The sequence below is a fragment of the Myodes glareolus genome, chromosome 12, assembly GCF_982192425.1.
Source record: "Myodes glareolus chromosome 12, mMyoGla1.1, whole genome shotgun sequence".
Classification (NCBI taxonomy): Eukaryota; Metazoa; Chordata; class Mammalia; order Rodentia; family Cricetidae; genus Myodes; species Myodes glareolus.
In genome coordinates, this window is record NC_142037.1 from 21,395,744 (window position 1) to 21,418,055 (window position 22,312).

The 22,312-nt window shown below is 45.0% G+C and overlaps 1 protein-coding gene across 3 annotated transcripts in view; it reads left to right on the forward strand.

The window, feature by feature from the left end:
* Positions 1-22,312, forward strand: part of Parp4 (poly(ADP-ribose) polymerase family member 4) — an 89,259-nt gene that overhangs the window by 8,786 nt on the left and 58,161 nt on the right. For all 3 annotated transcript variants that reach the window (XM_087912104.1, XM_085698557.2, XM_087912105.1), the window contains exons 2-12: positions 1,995-2,127; positions 4,588-4,783; positions 5,620-5,689; positions 6,319-6,394; positions 7,515-7,628; positions 8,918-9,067; positions 11,781-11,918; positions 13,541-13,714; positions 15,557-15,717; positions 19,338-19,475; positions 20,909-21,004. In XM_087912104.1, coding sequence (XP_087768230.1) covers positions 1,996-2,127; positions 4,588-4,783; positions 5,620-5,689; positions 6,319-6,394; positions 7,515-7,628; positions 8,918-9,067; positions 11,781-11,918; positions 13,541-13,714; positions 15,557-15,717; positions 19,338-19,475; positions 20,909-21,004 — 1,445 coding nt within the window. In that variant the 5' untranslated portion in view covers position 1,995. The remainder of the gene's footprint in view (positions 1-1,994; positions 2,128-4,587; positions 4,784-5,619; positions 5,690-6,318; positions 6,395-7,514; positions 7,629-8,917; positions 9,068-11,780; positions 11,919-13,540; positions 13,715-15,556; positions 15,718-19,337; positions 19,476-20,908; positions 21,005-22,312) is intronic.

Genomic DNA, 22,312 nt, shown 5'->3' on the forward strand with positions numbered 1-22,312 from the left:
ATCTCTGACCGCTCAGGGCATCTGCTCTCGCGTGTATATATCCCACCCAATGACCACAAATACACACAATTTAAAATATTAAAAATAAATATTTGTAAAACATTTTTCATGGGAAAATACTGAAAAGCAAACAAACTAACCCTACAACGGGGTTCCATCCTTAGCCCTATGAAAATAAGAAGCATGTATAATCCCGGAACTGGGGGTATAGCCAGTACCAGAGCATGCGCTTAGCATGCCCCAAAGTGAGGGGGGAAAAAAGAATGACAGAATGCACAGCCACCGTAAGCTCCTGAAGGTGTCTGAGACTGTGGTGTTTTCTCTGCACAGGTCCCGCCCTCTCCTACAGGCTGGCTGAAGGCCCCGCCCAGGCCTCACCCTTCCTTGTCTTATTTTGTTGTGGTTCTATTTGTTTCATTATCTTTTCCGTGTACGTGTACCTGTGGAGTTCAGGCTTGGTGGCAGGTGCCTTTGCCCTCTGCCCCGCTCACCTTTTCACTCTAGGGAGTCTCTCGCCTCCTCTCCTCTATGTGAGTGAGGATCCTGATGATGAGACTCGGATCCACAGTGGCGGAAAAGCTAACGGTTGGCCCATCATTTCACTGATAGCAGAAATATGGCATTGGCTCCAAATATTTTCTCAGAGCTGCAGCGAGGCAAAGGTGGATGGGTCCCAACTCCACTCCCTAAAGGCCCTGCATGCAGTCCTCTGAGCCTTCTATACTGCCCCGTAGTTGGTTGTGTGGAGTGGGCTGAGCTGCCCATCTTGCTGGAACACTTGAGTGTTTATGGCACAGCTCAAGTGTCTACCAAAATAAATGGATTGTAGGATAATACCCAGGCCAACAAGACCTTCTGTGTAGTGGCCATTCTACTGAATATTAAACACCCACATGTAATTCACTTTCCCAAGGAAATGGCTGTAGTCTGCCTCCATTTAAGTCTGACTCACTCAGGAAGCAGAACACTCTCACATTCTCTAGAAAGATGGAAAGTTCTGCACAGGAGTGCTCCTGCATGTGTGTGTACGTGTGTGTGTGTGTGTGTGTGTGTGTGTGTGTGTGTGTGTGTAGGGAATGAAGGCTGAAGCCAGATTTCAGTCCTGTCCCTTTTTTTTATTCTGAGTCGTGTGACTTGGGGCACAGTTCCTCCTCTGTGACATGGGGATAAAATGTCAAAACCCATAACTAAGCTAGGAATATAGCTCAGTTGCTACAGTGCTTGCCTCACACACCATGGGTTCATCCCCATATAAACTGTAGTGACTCACTCCTGTAATCCCAGCACTTAAGAGATGGAGACAGTTGGACAGGCAGTGTTGGCTCATGCCTTTAATTACAGCACTTGGAAAGCAAAGGTGGGCAGATCTCTGTGAGTTTGAGGCCAGCCTGGTCTACAAGAGCTAGTTCCAGTACAGGCTCCAAAGCTACAGAGAAACCCTGTCTCAAAGAGAGACAGACAGACAGACAGACAGACAGACAGACAGACAGTGAAATCAAGGGCTCAGAGTGACTACATAAATCCCTGTCTCGACAAAACAAGTTGACTATCACAGAGATATTTGCATATCAGTGTTTATTCACAATAGTTAAATAAGGAACCAATGTAGGTGCCCAACAACAGGAACAGATAAGGGAAATATGATGTTTATACACAATCGAATTTCTTTCAGCAATAAAGAGGAGCAAAATCATGTTATTTGCAGAAAAATGGATGCAACTAGATTAAGCCAATCCCAGAAAGACAAATATGTTTTCTCTCATTTGTGTGTCATGAATTTCATATAAATATATAAAATCACACGTGTGTATGTATGTGATACATATGTATGTATCCAGAAGTAAAAGTGTCTAGGATGGCACAGCAGATCACAGAGTGAGGGGGGTGGAGGTATGAAAGGGGTGTGTTCAGTGTATAATATACACAGAGGTGACACTTAATCAATAATTTAACAGCAACTGAAGCCTGTGACTCAAAACCATTTTTTCTTCCAGGATGGCTTTGGGGATCTTTGCAAATTGTACGTTCTGCTTGAAAGTCAAACACTTACCTCGTCAAGAGAAGAAAAAGCTGCAGGCTGATATCAAGGAGAATGGAGGAAACTTTTCATTTTTATTAAATCCTCAGGTATTTTCCAAATCTTACCAATTACTTTCCGGTTAATACGAACTTTCAGGGAAAACGGCTCATGGTTAGAGAGTAAGCAGAGAAGACTGGCAGCAGGCGACCCTGGGGCGTGGTCCTCTGGGAGATAGGCCATAAGAAGCAGAGGGTGCTGGAGGACTGAGCCCAGCCCTCTGCACTGGGAGTTCCTGCCTTGGCAATCTGAAAGCATTTGGGTTTAGCCAAAGATGTAAATAGAATTTCAGACCAGCCGTGCCTGTTTTTTTTTTTAAGAGAAGAGCCTTATTGTACCTGCTTGTCAAAGGCGCGCTGTGTCATTGGCCAGTAGGGCAGCACAGGGGCAGAAGCACAATGTGAACTAGCCTTTCTGCAGTAGCTTACTTACCTCAGAAGAGCTAAAGGAAGCTGCTGCTTCTCGAGAGATGAACTGTAGGCTTAAGAGTTTAGATAGTTTCACAAGTAGACTCTATCTTGAAAAATGTCAAGGCAATTACTCTTTTTTTTAAGGCAAAATGGAAGTCTGAAGGCAGTATGTCCCAGACCTGCTAGCCCTGTCTTTTCCTCTTCCCTCTGTTGCTAGGTCTGACCCTGGTTGCTTCTCCCTGGGTCCGTCCCAGGTATTAGCCATAGAGAGCCTCATCTTCTCTAAGAGGCCAGTTCAGCTCCAGCAGGGCACCACAAAGAGCAGTCTCCACTTGCCTCAGTTCAGGCAGAGATGTGCATGCTTCCATCACATGGCTTCCTGACTTCTCAGCCTCCGTTTTCATGGGTAGATAATAATCCACTAAAAAGTAGTAAGTAAACCTGGTGCTGGTGGTGCACAGGGAGGCAGAGGCAGGAGGGTCTCTTAACGGTTCGAGGCCAGCCTGGTCTACAGAGAGACTTCCAGGGTAGCCAGGGCTACACAGAGAAACCCCATCTCGAAAAACGGAAAAGAAAAAAGAAAAGAAGTAATAAGTAAGCTGTCTTCTGGGTAGAGTTGCCCATGGTCTCCGTTGTTTGGGAAACTCTCACATACTGTGTGAGATCTTTTGAACTTTTGTTATTTATTTATTTTTGCCAATGTGTGTGTTTGAAAACGTGCACAGCAGCAGTGATAAAGGAGACAAAAAGCCAGGTACGGTGGCTGTCATCTGTAATCCCATCACTTGGAAGGCTGAGGTGTGAGAATCAAGTTCCCGACCAGGCTGGGCTGCAGGAGGCCGTCTTCAAAGGAAAAATACAATCAGATGTCACAATAAATAAACATCTGTGCATACCTGATGATGAGGAATGAAGTTGAAGATAAACTTTTTATAAGTGGAAAAGCAAGCTCAGATAGTATGAAAACATGCTACCCTCTGTGCGGTTATACCCGTAGCCTGTAAAGAAGAGCTCTAGAAAGATCTATGAGGAGCAGCAGTGGGGGAGGGTCAGTGGATCCCTGTTATTACTTTATAGATATCTTCAATATGCTTGTACTCTTTATTCACACTGTAGCAGAAAAAGTGGGAGGCTAGGGTGATGGTTCAGTGGGTAAGGTGCCTGCTGCGCCATCGAGAAGATCTGAGTTTGGACCCCAGAACCTATGCAAATGAGGAAGCGTGGTCTGTAATGCCTGAGCTCCTACAGTGAAACAGGAAGTAGAAGCAGAAGTATGTATTATACATCCGTGTATTGTCTGTGGCAAATGACAAAGAGATCCTGTCTCAAACAAGGCAGCCATGAAGACTGGTATCCGATGTTGTCCTCTGACCTTGACGTGCACACTGCAGCTGATACACGCACCCACAGCACACAGATGAACAAACACATCACACACATCCACACGCGTGCAGTCCCAGTATTTAAAAAAACCAAATAGAACTGCAAAGTAACAAAATAGATACCTTTTGGTACCTCCCTTTTTCTTTTTTTTTCTGTTTGTGTGTGTATGTATGTGTGTGTGTGTGTGTGTGTGTGTGTGTGTGTGGTTCCTGCCCCTCAGACAAGGTTTCTTTGTGTAACCGCTTTAGCTGCCCTGGAACTTGCCTTGTAGACCAGGCTAACCTTGAACCCCACAGTTATCCCCCTGCCTCTGCCTCAAGAGATCATAGAAGAAGTATGTAAAGATGTGTGCTTGAGTGCACTCCCAGCATGGAGCACTTGGAAGCTACCATCCATACCCACAGTGTAATAACTGTTGGCTTAGGATAGGGGATGGAGCTCGGTGGTGAGTGCTTTCCCAGCAGCGTGATCATGGCTCTAGGTTTGGTCTAGAACTGTGGTTGGGGTGAGGGATGACAGCATGTTCATTTTTAAAGTTTTTCTAGAACTGTACATTGTGTTTTTCAAAATCTGAAAAAAAAATCACTATGAACTTAAACACTCTTAAATAAAAAAAGACCTTAAAATAAGACCTTTAGGGGTTAAAGTTCCAGATACAAATACTGTTGGTAAATATTGTTTTTGCTGCTGTATAATGAACGTACTGTTTTTCCTTAGTGCACGCATGTGATCTTAGACAATGCTGACGTCCTGAGTCGGTATCAGCTGAAGTCCATCCAAAAGAATGATGTCCAGATTGCAAGCCCAGCTTTCATATGGGACTCCGTCAAGCAGAGGAGACTCCTGGATGTGAAGAACTATGACCCTGAGTCCCTGGCTGTCACGTCACCTCCAGGTGACAAGAGCTATGTCGGTGAGTGTGTCCTACCAAGCCCTTCACGTGTGACTGATGCCGTGGTAGACATTTGGACATGTCACAGGTGTTGTGAGGGAAAGAATTGTCCAGGAATACTACAAAATACTTCATTTTACCTCAGACACAGGAAACAAAATCCCGAAGGATAAAAGGCCAGCTTAGCTACAGATAGAGATTTTTCAATGTGAAGTCTACTGAGGTTAGACTCAAGATGACTAATAAACCCTGACTGCCTCAGAATATGTGATGTGTAATTTTTTAAAAAAATATATTATATTTTAATTCATTTATTAAATTAATGCCCCATTGTGCACATGTGCTGTCCGCCTCCTTTCGGATACGGTCTCCCACTGGTGTGGAGCTCACCGATTGGTCTAACATGGTTTGTGAGGGAGCCCCAACGTCCTCCTGTTCCCTGCTGCCCAGCACTGGGGTTTCTAGATTGCCCTGCTGTCCTCAGCCTTTCCTGGGTGCTGGGACTGAAACTCAGGGCTTCGCACCTGCAAACTGCTTTACTGTTGGTGCGATCCCCAGGCCCCATGTGTAAGTTTATCTGGGAGTAGAACAATCCTTGGTGTTGAGAAAGTGATTGCTAGCCAGGCGGTGGTGGCGCGCCTTTAGTCCCAGCACTCGGGAGGCAAGAGTCAGGTGGATCTCTGTGAGTTCGAGGCCAGCCTGGTCTACAGAGTGAGTTCCAGTGACAGCTAAGGCTACACAAAGAAACCCTGACTAGGAAAAAGAAAACAAACAAACAAAAAAAATCACAGCAATTCTAGCAGTTGTGTTCACAGTTAATTGTAAATCTTTGAACAGTTAACAAATTTTCCTTTTAGTTTCAGAGGTGGAAACAGAAGATGTGTCTTTGGACAACACGCCGGAGAATGAAGACACCGAAGTCACCCAGTAAGCCAAATACTTTGAAAACTTCAGTCGTGGTATTAAAATTACAAATGGTGCTGAGGGTGGTGACGCATGCCTGTAATCCCAACACTTGGGGGCTGAGGCAGGGCTGAGCTACCTATGGAGACCCTGTCTCACAAAACAAAGCCAACAAGCAAGGGACAGGTGATACGCTGGATGGACCCCTTTATATTATAAAGGACCTGTAGCTCAGAAAACGATTGCTTGGAGTCAGAGCCCCGAACAAACACGCTGACCAGAGAAGGTGGCCCTGTCTTTTGTGTCTGCTTCTGTAGCCTGTCCTCGCCTCCTGTGTACTAGGGTCTGGCTTTGGTGCTGGAAGTCCAGAAGAGGAAGATGGGGATTTCCATGGTTAGCCCTCACGGAACGCACAGGTTAAATAATTATCATACTCCAGCCTCAATGTAAAACCAGAAAATGATAACTAATCAATTTGTTATGCAGAGGATGACCCCCGCTCCTTTTTCACCATTATTTAACCATTTCTAGACTACTTAAGGAGGCATCAAGGACTTACTCCATACATCATAAGGAATGGGGGATCTATTGGGAGATTCTGTGTGGTCCAAAGCTCCATTTCAGTCTTAAATGTTTAATTATATAATTTTCAGGGTTTCTGTGGAAAATGTCGAGATTCCTCATTTTCTTCAAGACTTTGAAGTTGTGAAATATAATGTCTTGGAAAAAGTAAGAGTCTTATTTCTACTTAGAGAAGAGAAACTGATTAATTTCTGAAAGTGTTTCCTCTTTGGTGATTTCCTCACTGTCTTGAGAAGCTGTTCATATTCTGAACATCACATGTCCTGGAGCTCGAGTTGGCTTTTAGTGCTCAGAAATTGTTTACATTTTTGCCTATTGTAGTACTTCTTGCCTATAATCCCAACACTTATAGCCAAAGGGTTATGAGTTCAAGGACAACCGCAGCTATACAATGAAACCCAAATAAGCCCTTTCAAATAAAACCCAAAAACTAAATCAATTTTGAAGAAGAAAAAGAAGTTCTTTTAGTGTTCTTAGTGAAAGTCATTCATGCTCATACTATATTTGTTTTTGAGACAGGATCTCATGTATCCCAGGCTGGCCTTGAACTTGCTACATACTGGAAAATGGCTTTTACCTGATCCTTCTGTCTCCACTTCCCAAATGCTTGGGTTATAATTATGCACTGTTAATGTAAAACTGGATAGTTTGTACAGTGCTTGCGGTCAAACCCAAGGCTTCAGGCTTGCTAATCAAGCACTCATCTAACTGAGCCACAATCCAGCCACTTATAACACATATTTAACAATCTAAAACATCAATATGGCATTAGAAATAAATCTCTACTTTGTCATTAACTGTTTCTAATATTTGGAAAAGATAGATTTGACACCAATGTCAATCTTGTTATTAATAATAACAATATTAATAATGCTTGTTATTACAAGCATTTATGTCATGTTGAATTGTTCTTTTTGGATTAAAGGAAAACAGAAAACTATATTGACAGAGTCACACAAATTAAAATCAACACTTGCCTTTAAAGTGATGTCCTACTTATATTTTTAGATGTTTGAATAAATATAAATTTAAAAAGGTATTTCCCTCTATAAAAAATGTGAAAGTGACATTATAAATACAGAGAAAAATTATACAAAAATATTGATAGTGATTATATTACTCTGATAGGGTTTCAGGTGATTTTTTACTCTCTTGATACTTCTGTGTGTTCTAAGATCCATTGCTCCAGCATATTGGGCAGTCTTTTCTGATGCGGAGGGTGGCTAGTTTCCATAGCTCTGCTTCTAAAAGGTACCCTGTCTTGCAGGTGGGAGCAGACAGAGACCAGGAGACTGTGGTAGTAGAGCTACAGTGTTCCCAGGACCCCGGGGACTGCCCCTTTGTGATATCAGCTCACTTCCTCCTGGCTGACCGCGTGCAGGTGATGGATGCCTTGAGTTACATTCCTGTGTCTTTACTCCTCCTGTTGCTAGTTTGCTTAAAGGAATCAAGCCGCCTACCGACCTGCTTAGTGTTTTCTCATCTCGGGGCATAGTCAGCTGGGCTGCTGAAATGGATAGTATGGTTGGTTACTGGGTGGCCCAAGCAACAGAAGCTGTTTCTCCCCGTGCTGGATGCTGAAAGTCCAAGATCAAAAGGTAGCAGAGATCCTCCAGCACTATCTTTCCCTTCTCCACCTTTCCCTCCTCCTTACCCATCTTCCCTCCTCATCCATCTTTCCCTCCTCCGTCTTTCCCTCCTCCTGCACCATCTTTTCCTTCTCCTCCTCATCTTTTTCTCCTTTGTTCCTTTTCTTACCCATCCTACCCCACCCCCATATCTTAAAGAGACAGACAGTCTCACTCTGTATTCCAGGCTTCCTTCAAACTTGGCACTCCTTCATTAGCCTCCATAGTGTTGCCATTGCGGGCATGAACCACACACCCGCCTCACAACAGTCTTCCCTGGGACCCAGTTGTGACAGTCCGGACTCTGTTGTACATGTGAGGTGAAATTACCTGGCGCAAGTGAGAAGGAAGCACGAAACATGCAACAAACCCATTTAGGAGTTTATTAGAGGAGCCGTGTACAGGCCAGGGAAGCAGAAAGAGAGGGCTGAAGATGGCTGCCTAGCTCATGCACACAGGGGGATGACGTAGCTATGTTATACGCAGATGACAGAGCTCACCAAATGACAGAGTTCACGCATACACGCAAGGGCTTACGTATCTGCGTCATATGTAGGTGACACAACCATGCCTCTCATGGGTCATGCCGGGCCTTTCAGGTCCCTGGGGTATTTTTGCCTGAGGGCTTGTCTGCACATGCGTGGCCCTGGAACCTGGAAGTGCCTGCCCTGCCAACTAGGGACCTAGCACTAAGGTCAACCTGTGGGAGACATTTCTATTCCAACCAACATGGTAATTTTGTTGTTGTTGTTGTATTTGTTTTTGTTTATTTGATTTTTCAAGACAAGATTTCTCTGTGTAGCTTTGGAGCCTGTCCTGTTTGTAGCCCTTGTTTGTAGACCAGGCTGGCCTCGAATTCACAGAGATCCGCCTGCCTCTGCCTCCCAAGTGCTGGGATTAAAGGCGTGCACCACCACCGCCCGGCAACATGGCAATTCTTTAAGAAAAGTAGTGTTGAACCCTTTTATGGCAGGGTAGGTATTCACTGAGGATGAGCATGTTCATAAGTACCTGTGTCCTTTCTGTGTGCTGCATTTCCCAGACGAGAAGAGAGAGCACCGGAAAGCAGACCTCTGAAGGCGCCAGTGAATATTATGACCGCTACATTGAAGACCTGCAGAGACAAGGATTTCTGCTTCAGGAGCACTTCACAACTGAAGCAACACAATTAGCATCTGAAAAGCTGCAAGCAGTAAGCCAGGATTGTGTTGCTTTGGTTGAGTGGGTTGGGGTGTGTGTGGTTGTTGTTTGGTTTGTTATTTTAGATACTCTCTCAGTCTTTAGTCCAGGACAGTATCAAACTCAAACTCCCTGCCTCAGCCTTCTCAGTGCTGAGATTTTAGACGGGTACCACCACACCCAGCTGATTTTTTTTTTTTTAAAGCAGAGCCTTACCATGTAACCCTGTCTGGCTTAGAACTTATTATGTAGATCAGGCTGGCTTTAAACTCATAGATTTATCTGCCTCTGCGTCCTGATCGCTAAAGGCATATGCCACCATCCCAGCAATTTGCATATGTATTTTTAGTTATTTTATGTATATGGATGTTTTGCCTGTGTGCCTGTCTCTGTATACTACATATACTGATGAGTGTTAGCATCCAGGCACACCTTAGCCTTGCCCCTTGGCACAGTGCTGCGCATGGCAAACACTACCCTGTCCCTTTAAGAGACAAGCCCTGCTCACTGTCTCTCTGTCTCTCTCTTTCTATTTCTCTCTCCCTCTCCTCTGTTCCTCCAATAAACTTTCCACATAAGTCCTGCCTGATGGCATATTTGTCTTTCACATGCCATGGGTGTTGTTTCTGCGGAATACGAAAGAGACCATGAGATACAAACAGACCCACGTGTAACTTTATTACAGGGAAGGGGCGTGGGGACTGTGCAGGCTGGAAACAGGAAGGGGAAAAGAGGAAGGGGGTACCACGGCTCTGCCTTTTAAAGACCAATCCAGCGTACGCGCATCAGATGCTGTGTTCTGCGTCCATGTTGGATTGTGGGTGCATGTGTTTTGGGGAAATGAAGTCTTTCGAGTCAGGCAGGCCATGCTTCACTCTGTGCCTGCGCATAGGGGCCTCCTGGGAAATGCAGTTCCCCAGGAGAATAACAATGGGACCTCCTAAATGTCCTACCTTGTTCTGTATTCATAACACAGAGGCCAGAAGAAGGCATCAGGACCCATGGAACTGGAGTCACAGGTGGTTATGAGCCGACATGTAGGCGATGAGAATCAAACCCAGGCCCTCTGGAAGGGGAGCCATTTTGCTTAACCACTGACTCATCTCTCTCCTTTTGACATCTATTTTTTGTTTGTTTTTGTTTTTGAGACAGGGTTTCCCTGTGTAGCCCTGGCTGTTCTGGAACTAGTTCTCTAGACCAGGCTGACCTTGAACTTAGAGACCCACCTGCCTCTGCCTCCCGAGTGCTGTGTTAAAGGTGTGCACCACTGCCATTTTGTCAGGTATGGTGTCTCACACTTATAATCCAAGGCTGAATTGAGAAGATCCGAAGTTCATTTATCCAGAACTGCATAGTGGGTTTGAAGCCAGCTGTGGTTTCCTGAAGGCCTGTCTCAAAGAAGGAAATAATGCCTTTTTAAAAAAAAATTATTTTATTATTTTATGTGCATTGGTGTGAGGGTCAGATGCCTTGGAACTGGAATCACAGGCAGTTGTGAGCTGCCATGTGGGTGCTGGGAATTGGACTCAGGACCTCTAGAAGGGCAGCCAGTGCTCTTAACCGCTGAGCCATCTCTCCAGCCCCCAGGAAATAATGTCTTAAGTAAAAAACAAAACAACAACAAACCTGGCAGAGAAGGGAAGCTAAGAAAAAATGTAAACTTAAAGGAAGATATGAGCACTGGCTGGGATGTGGGAGAAGTCACAAGATGTGTTGTGTATCTCAGCAACAAACTCACGTCTTTGAAATATTTCACTGCAGTCGGGACTATGACTCCAGGCTCCTTAACTCTCACTGCAAGTGTTTAATGCCATGAATGGGCCTTAAAGAGTAGAGGAAGAGGCAAGAGGAAGAATGAAATGGGAGAGAGGTGGTAGGAGTGGGGGCCTCCAGCAGCAGCATATGTAGTGAGCGATGAGGAACAGGAACCCCAGTGGGGAAAGGAAGCCTGAGTTGCCAGTTACCCAGCTTCCTAGTATGCTCTGTTGCTGTCACAAGATACACGAGGCTAAAAACTTTACGAAGAAGTTTATTTGAGCCGGGCGGTGGTGGCGCACCCCTTTAATCCTAGCACTCGGGAGGCAGAGGCAGGTGGATCTCTGTGAGTTCGAGGCCAGCCTGGTCTACAAGAGTTAGTTCCAGGACAGGCTCCAAAGCTACAGAGAAACCCTGTCTCAAAAAAAAAAAACAAACAACAATAGAAAAAGAAGTTTATTTGACTCACAATCTAGTGGCTTGAAGGTATAAGCCTCTTGACTCCGTCCTCCTGTTGAAGGCCATTTGTCTACATAATGACATGGGGAACATCCACCTAGAAAAGCGTCCATGCTTGCTAAGGCTCCGCCCTGTGTTCTGAGTACCCTCCACCAGTCTCTTCTTACAGGCTCGACCACTGTGGGTTGTAGTGGGGGTTACTACCCCACTACTCCACAGTGGGGACCAGGCTGCCAGCATATGACCCCTGAGGGACAAATCAAACGCAGTGTCTGGCTATGGGAGTGGGTGCCTCTCTTGGGGCTCTCTTATTTTTTCTTATGCTTCCTTTCTGGATATATGCTGTTGTTTTGTTTGTGAGGCTAGACATGGAACCCAAGATCTCGGATATACTAGGCAGGTGCTCAGCTACTGACCCATATCCAGCTTCTGTGTCCGTTTTACAAAAAATACTCATGAGGACTTTTTTTTTTTTTTTCTGGTGGTGATTCTTTGTCATTTTGTTGTTTCAGTTGCTTTTGGAGGAGGTCATAAGTTCAGGCGCTTTGAGCCAGGAGGTGAGCGCGTTGGTGGAGATGGTCTGGGCAGAAGCGCTGGGGCACCTGGAGCACACACTTCTCAAGCCGGTCAACAGCATAAGCCTGAATGACGTAAGTCAAGCATGCCATTGAATCAACACAACGAAGCTACTTCCTGGTGTACACATTAGTGCTGACAGTCGCTACTGGTTGGTTTACTCTGAAGTCCACCCTTTACTGTTCTTTCCTCATTCTCTGAAGAAAGGGAGCATCAAGAGAACCAAATGTCCCTGTCACGTTGGTTCTTAGTGGTGGCCAGTATAGGCCTAAGTGTTGGTGCCAAGGGTGTTGTTGCCAAGGGACAAAGTGGTGGTGCCCCTCTTAGATACCCAGATCCTGACCTACTCGAAACAACTCCTTCAGCCTCTTACCTTCTCACTGTCTTAGGGAAGGCAGGCTTGCTTCTAGCACACCAGGACATGGTGTTCTCTTTTCTATTACGTATAATGGTGGCTGAAAGAACAGGTGATTGACAGAAGATATTCCCAGTGATGCAATGTTCATAATGCACTCGCATAATTAGGAACATGTCCCTGGTTTGATGCTGGACATCGCTCTATGTTTCTCTATGAAAAACAAGACTTAGCCAGATGGTAATGGCACATGCCTTTAATCCCAGCACTCTGGAGGCAGAGGCAGGCAGATCTCTGTGAGTTCAAGGCCAACCTGGTCTACAAAGCGAATTCCAGGACAGGCTCCAAAGCTACAGAGAAACCTGCCTTGAAACACCAAAAAGAAAAATGAAAAGAAAAAGAAAAGCAACAATTGCAGTTGTCTTCCTGTCAGTTTATATGTATAGTAGTTGATACTTTGTTTTTCTTCAGTGGTGTAGCCACTGATAAGTTGTCATGATCCAGAGAATAACCCTGCACTTAGACAAATGTGAGCAACCCTCAGTAAACTCAGTGGGTTGTTTTTAGAAAGATGTTTGTATAGCAGGGGCACGTGTTGAGAAGAAGAAGGATCCAGAAGGAGCAGGAGAAGGATAAGAGAAGGAGTGAATCTGATCAAAATGCACGCACGTGTAAGACTACCAAAGAATAAATTAAAAATTGTTTTTAAAGAGACGCGAAGAGCCTCTAGATGTGTCCCCACAGTTGAGCTGAGACCAGCTTTGCAAGCATCTTCCTTCCTGGCCTCACTCACAACTGAGCTGGACCTTAAGATCCGCATTTGTGTGCTGGTGGCTGTGTGAGTCAGTTTTCAGTCACTATAAAGACACACCAGAGACAATCCATTTCTACAGAGAAGGTTTCTTATGGCCCACAGTTGTAGATCTCAGACTGTGATAGATGGGGCCTGCTGTTTGGGCTTCTGAGGAGGCAGCGCATTCTATCAGGAGTGTGTAGTAACGCAAACCCCACTCCCTTCAAGGACAAGAAGTGGAAAGAAAGAGAGGCTCTTCCTCCTAAAGGTCCCACCACTTGCCTGAAGCACCTCCCTAGGGACCAAGCTTTGAAACTCGGACTTTAGGAACACAGTTAAGACTCAAACTAACAGGATCGAAACTGTGAAAGATTTAATTAAAAACGTTCTATTTTTTTTAAAGGCCCAAACTGTAGCAGAGTCCGTGGTCTATAGAAAACTTGTAGCTCCAGCGTCTCCAGCAGCTCTTTCAGATACTTTTGTGCACGTCTCTCCTGCGGTTATGAGGATCTAAACTTTAATAAGCGTATTTGCTTTTCTCTTGGCAGGTGAGTAAAGCAGAAGGGGTTCTCCTTCTCGTCAAAACGGCCCTGAAGAATGGCGAAACAACAGAGCAACTGCAGAAGACGATGGCCGATTTCTACCGACTGATTCCTCACAAACACCCGGCATCCGAAGAAGTTAACCTGAGGCTGTTAGCTCAGAAAGAGGACCTTTGTCAGGTAAGACCCTGGAATAAAGAACTCGGTTTAAAATGTGTTTCACGGTCATGACTTTAAATTATAGTGAGTTGGGACTGAAGAGATGGCCCAGTGGTTAAGGGCACTGACCACGCTTGCAAAGCACCTGAACTCAGTTTCCAACACCCACGTGGCAGCTCACAGCCCTCTGTAACTACAGTTCTAGGGGACCCAGTGTCATCTTCTGGTATCTGTGGGCACCAGGCATGCATGTGGTATTCATACATGCATGTGGGCAAAATACTCATACAGATAAAAATAAAATAAGTTTTTAAAAAATAAAATAAAACAGGTCATAGTGGTACATGCCTTTAATCCCAGCACTTGGAAAGCAGAGACAGGCAGATCTCTGTGAATTTGAGGCCACCCTGGTCTATATAGTGAGTTCAAGGTTATCCAGGGCTATGTAGAAAGACTCTGTCTCAAAAAAAAAAAAAACAAATGAAAGTATAATAATAATAATAATAATAAATTATGTGGTGAATAAAGCCAGGCATGGTGGTGCACACCTGTAATCCCAGCACTCAAGGGAGGCAGAAGAAGGAGCCCAAGGGAAGTCTCAACTACATAGCAAGTCTGAGACCAGCCTGTCTCAGGGGAGGGAGCGTGGTGATTAGGAGCTCTTGTTGCTCTTGCCAAAGACCTTGTTTCAGTTCCTGCACCCACATGGTGGCTCACAGCCATCCACAATTCCATTTCCAGGGGATCCCATGTCCTCATCTGACTTCCACCAGTACCGGGCATATGTGTAGTACATACATATAGGCAGACAAGACATTTATACATACAAAATAAAAAATAAATAAATCTTGTAAAGATGATGCATGTGCCAAACCAGGTGGCCCGCATCTTTAATCCCAGCACTCAGGAGGCAGAGGCAGGTGGACATCTTTGAGTTCCAGACCAACCTGGTCTACACAGTGAGCTCTGTGACAGCCAGGGCTATGCTGAGAAACCCTCTCTCAAAAAAGAAACAAAGCAAAACAAACAAACAAAAAAGTCACATTTGTGATGATTGTGTGTGCTCTTGATGTCAGTTTGTTGGGATTTGGAACCCCACTTCTCAACATTTCTGTGAGGATGTTTCTAGAGCTTTTTGACTGAGGAGAGAAGATTCACCCTGAATGTGGGCAGCGGCATCCCATGGACTGAGGTCCAAGACTGAGTGCAAAGGAGGAAGGGAGCTGAGAAGCAGCGTTTCATGTCTTGCTGCTTCCTGACTTCAGACACAATATGACCAGCAGTCTCACGATCCCGCCACCATCTTTTCTCCACCATGGTGGGCCATCCTCCCTAAACCAAGAACCTAAACAATCCTTCCTTCCTTAAGTTGCCTTTGTCGGGCATTTTGGCACACCAGTGGGAAAAGTACAATACTAATGTATACTTCCACTGTGGTATCAGTGAGGCAATTCTTTCTATGTCTGTCTGTCTTGGAGATGGGAGTTTCTGTTATGCATCTCAGCCTAGCCTTCAACTCCTGGGCTCCAGTAATTCTGCCTCAGTCTCCCAAGTAGCCAGGAAAACTGGTATTGTACCAAGCCTTTTGATTTTTAGAAACTTTGTTTTTACTTTTGAGCACTGCAAGTTGGACTGGCCTGGAATTTACTGTCTAACCTGGGCTAGCCTTGCACTCATGGAAGTCTTCCTGCCTTTCCCCACGTGCTAAGGTTATAGATGTGAGCGGTCACGCCCAGATTTATTTGGTTTAGTATACTACCAACACCAAATATTAATCAAAAACCTTGTAGGAAATATGAAAGTAATACACATATTAACTTGGGTGTGTGGTATCTAACTTCTCTGTATCACTTCTTCCTACAGCTAGTGAGAGACATGGTGAATGTTTGTGAAACTCATTTATCCAAACCCAACCCACCATCTCTTGCCAAATACCGAGCCTTGAGATGCAAAATCGAACATGTTGAACAGAATACTGAGGAATTTTCCAGGGTTAGAAGAGAAGTGTTGCAGAGTAATCACGGGTAAGCACAAAGCAAGTCCCCTGGGCGCTGTAACAATGCTACTCTCTGTTAAAAAGCCAATCAAGATGATTAGAGACAGTCATCCTCTACTTTCAAGCAGACAACTGGAGTTAGACGACAGAGAACTGCTTTCTTCTGTGTTTACTGCCAAGATGGCGCAGTAGGTCAGGGCACTTGCTGCTAAGCCCTATGACCTGAGTTTGATCCCCAGGACCCACATGGTGGAAAAAGAGAATCCGTCCCACAGGTTGTCCTCTGACCTTCATAGCAGTTCCGTGACACCAATGGGCATGCACGTGTGCCCACATACACTCACACACACACACACACACACACACACACACACACACAACAAATAAAAATAAAATTTAAAAAAGAAAAACCAGTCTTCTCCAGGAGCGTATCCTGTACTAACAGGTTCTCCCCCATTCTCCCACTCTGCTTTCTTGGTGACTCGAATTTTATTGCTATTATTATGGTGATTGTGTGCATGTATGATGTGTGCGTGTGAGCGTAGGTGCACGCCTATCACAGCACCCATGAAGGGGTCAGAGGACAACTTTCCAGGGTTGTCCCTCTTCCCTGTGGACGCTGGTTTACTCAACAAGCACTTTCCCCACTGGGCCATCTTGCCAGCCTATGACCTAATCTTGTCGAAGGTGAAATTTAAACTTCAGAGGATAAAGGTGGCACAGCTTCTCTAGCATGCATAAGGCCTTGGGCTCCACCCCCAGCATCACACCACCACGTACACAGTGTTTGAGTTTCTATTCCATCTATGCATGAAAACACGTAATTGAAAAACTTGGGGATAGTTTTATTATTACTGCATTTTGTTAAGTGGTGTGGGGGGTGTACTGTGGCATATGTGTGGAGGTCATAGCACAACTCTGGGAGTCAAGTATCTCCTTCTGCCCTCTGGGTCTCCGAGATGGAACTCAAATTGTCACACTTGGTGCCTGCCAACCCTGTGCTGGTTATTTTTTAATAGTGAACTTTGTACAATCTGTCGCCTGCGGGTGTGTCTGTAGGAGGCTGTCTTGATTGTTAACTGAGCTAGGAAGACTGGTCAGCACCACTCCCTAGTTTGGAAAAGCTAGCTGGGAGAAAGAGCAAGCAAGCAAGGATCTGTGTTTTTACTCTCTTTCCTTGCTCTTGGTTGTGGGTGTGGTATGACTAACTGATCTGAGTTCTGCCTGTACCCTTCATCAGTAATAGACTATAAAACTGTAAACCAAATGAATCCGTGAGTTGCTTTCAGTCAGTGTACTTTAAAACAGAGCAGAGATGAAACCAGGTTACAGGACACTAAATATGAGATGATTCGAATCCTCAGCCTGTGATTAATAATTCCTCCACATTACATTTTATTTTGTCTAAAACAGTCTGGTTTTGGTTTGAGACAGGGTCTCATTCTTCTTTGAACTTACTTAAAGGGATCCCCCTGCTTCAACCTAAGACTAATATATTTTGTGAAAGTTTAGAAACTGTGTAAAACTACAAAGAAATCACCAGGCAGTTGTGGTGCATGCCTTTAATCCTAGAACTCTGAAGGCAGAGACAGGCAGATCTCTGTGAGCTCAAAGCCACCCTGGTCTACAGAGCGAGTTCCAGGACAGCTAGGGTTACACAGAGAAACCCTGTCTCAAAAAACCAAAAGAAAAAAAAAAAACAAAACAAAAAAACAAAGATCAGCCTCAACCTCACTGTCACTGCCCACGGGTAACATAACTACTGTAGTATCTGAGAGTGGAGCATCTCTCCTTGTGAATTATTCTGCCTTTGATTCACCTTGGATATGCTGGTAAATCAGCTCTCTGGATTAAATACCCTGATTGTTGACAGTGGATGGGTTCAGGCATGATCTCACTATGTAGCCCAGGCTAACCTGAAACTCACTATGTAAACCATGCTGGCCTTGAGGTTGTACCAACTTCCTGCCTGTTTCCCAACTGCTAGGATAACAGGCGCACACCACCATGCACAGCTTTGAGTGACATTTGTTCATTTCTGTGCTATAAATGCTCCACCCATGGCCACTGTCAAGGTACAGTAGAATGCTTCTGACCAAGGTCTCATGGCTTCCCCAGCCCACAGCCCACTGTCCCCCAGCAGTGCCACCATGAATGCTCTCATCACATCCTGCCCATTCTTCCTTCTAAGCACCTATTATTTATTAGCCTCTCTCCATTTACTCTGCAGTCATCTTTGGTTGGGATGACATCATCCCACCAGGACCTGCCACATCCTCCCTGATGTGCTTGCCTCTCCTACCCCACCCACTCGAGTTCCCCTAACAACGCTAGGTCATAGCATGTGCACCGCGTCGTGCCAGATTCCAGTAAGCGTTGCCTGAAAAGAGTAGCCTTCCTACCATGGTTTTTTTCTGAATCTACTTGTTTCCTTAGAAACATAAACAATTTAGTAACTTCTTAATTTTTGTCTCTCCCATTAGAATGTAAACTCAGTGAAGCCAAAGACCCTGTTGTGTTATTTCTAATTCCTGGGGAATTCAGCGTGGGTTCTGATTGTGAGTGCACAAAGGAATACATTTCCTGCCCGTAGCCAGAGGGATCCTGCTGTAGCTCGACACAGCCCACGGATGGAGCATCTAGAGGACAGATCACATTATATGTGTGTGCTGCTTGCTTGCTGTCATCTGGGCAGAGGGAACCTCAACTGAGGAGTTGCCTCCATCAGACTAACCTGTCAACAAGTCTCAGGGGGTATTTTCTAGATTAATGATTGACACTGATGGCCCAGCCCACTGTGGACAGTGGCAGCCCTGGACATGTGCTCCTGAGTTATGTAAGGAAGCAATTCAGGGCTGGAGAGATGGCTCAGCAGTTAAGAGCACTGGCTGCTTTTCCGGACATCCCAAAGTTCAATTCCCAGCAGCCACATGGTGGTTCACAACCATCTGTAATGAGGTCCGGTGCCCTCTTCTGGCATGTAGGCAGACATGCAGGCAGAACATTGTATACATAATAAATAAATAAATTTTAAAAAGAAAAAGAAAGCAGTTCAAGGGGAGCCAGCCAGTAAGCAGCGTTTCTCTGTGGTCTCTGCTTCAGTTCCTGCCCCCAGGTTTCCTGCTTGGTAGACTGTAACCTATAATTCAAACCAAAACAAAAACTCTTTTCTCTTGCCTTTGGTTATAGTGTTTATCATAGGAGCAGAAAGCAAAGTGTGCGTGTGTGTGTGTGTGAACAGATTAAGTGGATTCTTTCGTATGTATGTGAATGAAATGATACATTCTGTATAGTTGACAAAAATTTGGAATCATATTTTGCATAAACTTTTGTGGTATTTATTATTACATTTATTTAGAATGTGTGTGTGTGTGCGTGCATGTGTGTGTGTGTGTGCGTGTGTGTGTGTGTGTGTGTGTATGTGTGTAAATGCATGCATTTGCCACAGCATGCACATGAAGATCAGATGACAGTTTGTTGGGGCTGGTTCTCCCCTTCCACCATATGGGCTCTGGAGACCATCAGCTTCCTGACAAGTACCTTTAACTGCTGAACCACTGACATCTGAGTTTTCTTGAGTTTTCACTCAAGAAAAAAGTTTTTTTTTTTTCTAACTGTGAACTCAAGGTTTTCTTCTAATTCTTCCAGTGAGAGTCCAGGAGATGTCTTGCAGATATTTAGAGTTGGCAGAGTGAATGAAGCCACAGAGTTTTTGAGCAAACTGGGCAACGTACGGCCCTTATTTCATGGATCTCCCGTGCGGAACATTCTTGGAATCTTGTCCCGGTAAGATGCACTACCTTTAACTTTTAGTTTTCAAGCTCATGAATGTGAAATGTTCCCTTTTCTTGTCTACTTTTGTCTAAGTTGTGTGTCTTTGATCCTAAACAATACCAAAGTAAATAAACAAATCACATGGGCTTTTCAGTTAAAAGCAGCAAATCTATTCATAGAGAGAATTATACATCACTTAAATTTTGTATTTGTGATTATGTATTATATATCTTTTTTTTTTAAGTGTTCCATGTAGGTATGAGTTGCGCCTTAGAATTCGGGCATGGTGATGCCTATAATCCCAGCACTCAGCAGGCCAAGGCAGGACCAGTTGCATCTAGTGCAAGCCCAGCCTTGGCTATAGAATGAATTCAAGGCCAGCCAGGGCTGTATAGAAAGACTCTGACTTGAAAAAACAAAACTGCAAATACACACACACACACACACACACACACACAGACAAAACCAGAACAATCAATTTCTCTTTCACAATGACCTCATATAAAAATGAGCTAGTCTACATTTCACAGCCAGTGTCCAGGGAGTATGGGTTATTTACCCAAAGCACAACCCTAGTTTTCTGATTGCTTTGGATAAATTCTCAATATTGGAGGAGAAGTGAGGTTACAGGGGCAAAGAGAATTGTGAGTATATTTCTGTCCTTTAATCAAGCACTTGGGAAAATTGAAAGGTACCATCTGGGTGTGACAGTGTAACTCTGGAGGCAGAGGCAGGCAAATCTCTGTGAGTTCAAAGCCAACTTGGTCTGCATAGCCAGGTCCAGGTCTCCTGGGGCTACATAGTGAGACTCTGTCTAAAAAAAAGAGGAGGAGGAGGAAGAAGAAGCTGAAACATAAGGGCTGGGGATGTGGCTTGTAGTAGAATGTTCACCTAGCATGAGTGAGGTCCTGGATTCAATCCCAAATTCTGAAAAACAAATTAATTATATAGAAAAGTTCTTTCTGTATAGAACAAAACACCAAAAGCCAGGGTTTCTCTGTATAACATCCCCGACTGTTCTGGAACTCACTCTGTAGACCAGGCTGGCCTTGAACTCACAGAGATCCACCTGTCTCTGCCTCCTGAGTGCTGGGATTAAAGGTGCGTGCCACCACTGCCTGGTCCCAAAAGCCATTTTACAAAATCAACTCAATCTTCTGGTGCAAAATTCAAACAATTGATATTTGTATAATTCATAACAGAAGCCTGTCTTGTCCTGTGTGTGTAGAGAATATCATGGTTCTTGTGCTGAGAGAATTCTGTACTGATGAATTTTTTTCTGAATATTTTGAATCCATGACTGGTTGACTGTAGGTATGAAAGGCCAGCTAAACTCTGACCTGAGGTTTGTAAAGACAGGAGAATCTGCTGTTGGTCACTGAGTTTCAAGGCTGTGTGGAAGAGCCCTTTCTTCTGGTAAATCACAGTCCTGCCCTCTCTTTCAGAGGACTGCTTTTACCTAAAGTAGCCGAAGACCGTGGTGTGCAAAGAACAGACCCTGGAAATCTGGGGAGCGGCATTTACTTCAGTGACTCACTCAGGTTCGTGTGTTCTGTACCATCCCCCACCACTGAGGCCTCCTTGCAAACTTTCTTCTCTACCTTTAGTGAGGGAGTCTCTCGCCCATAAACATACATTGAAAGTGGTCAGTACCCTCAACATACTGTAGAAGCGTGGCTTCCATGCAGCCGCCAGCTTCCTCAACATACTGTGGTGAACGTGTGGGAAAATTGTGTTATTTCCTTGCCAGCAAACCTCTCTGCCAATGTAAATAATCCCAATCAGACCAAATCAGACCTAATTAAAAGATACCCAGGTTTAATGGATGCCAGCACTCCCAGGTAGCCCTGGGAAAACATGGAGTGGGGGAGGAAAACTGGAACAACCATCGGAGAGGGAAAGGGGGAGACCACGTGTTTATTCTCTGGGGGGGCAGGGACAGGACAGTCTGGGATAGGAACCTGTGAGGCTGTTAAAGTGAGAAGAAAGTGTGACTCAGGAGAGGGTGTAGGGGCCAAAGTGAGTGTGGCCCCGAGGCGGCTGAGAACATCTCAACCCAGTAGAGGTGCAGGGCAAGCAGGTATGACCAGGAAGGAATGAGAAAAGAATCGCCCTGTAAGAATGCAGGGCAGTGACAGAGTCTTAAGTAGGAAGGAACAGGTCTCTTCTACCACCATGACTGAAAGTGGTGAGGGAAATGTAGGGCCCGTGTGAGGTGTTAAAACACAGTAGGTAGCTCCTGTGTCCAAAAGAAAAGTAATGGGCTTACCCGCTACTTGCAGCGTTACCCTAGGCTAGGAGAGGGCAATGGAGTCACCAAGTCTGGGCCACATCAATCCCCTACCAGGCTGAGTAGTTTGAAGGCTGGCACAGTCTCACTTGCCAATACTGGTGAGGCTGGATCTCCATGGTGTGGCATACAGGACGAGCCCGCATGGGAGCATTGCGATTTCCAGTGTCCAGGCTGCTGGCAGATAGGGCATGGCCTCATAGGCCGTTGGAGGACCAGGGCAATATCTTGCCAAATGGCCGTTTAGGCCACATTTGTAGCAGCTCCCGGCAAGGTTGACTTAGGCTGAGCTCTGGTGGGTGGGATAGAACCTCAGAGTCAACTTCCCTGTCCCCCTTCTGGGGGTCCTGGTGGTCTCAGGACAGCTTCTAGGGCTTGGAGCATTGCTGCAGCCTCGTCTGTTGGGAGGACTCAACTGCCTCTTCTCAGTCATTAAAAACTTTAAAGGCCCTTTTTTTACCTGTACAAGTGTTTGAAGACCCTTTTTAAATTTTTCTCTTTCTTTCTTTTTTTGTTTTTTGGTTTTTGGTTTTTGGTTTTTTGAGACAGGGTTTCTCTG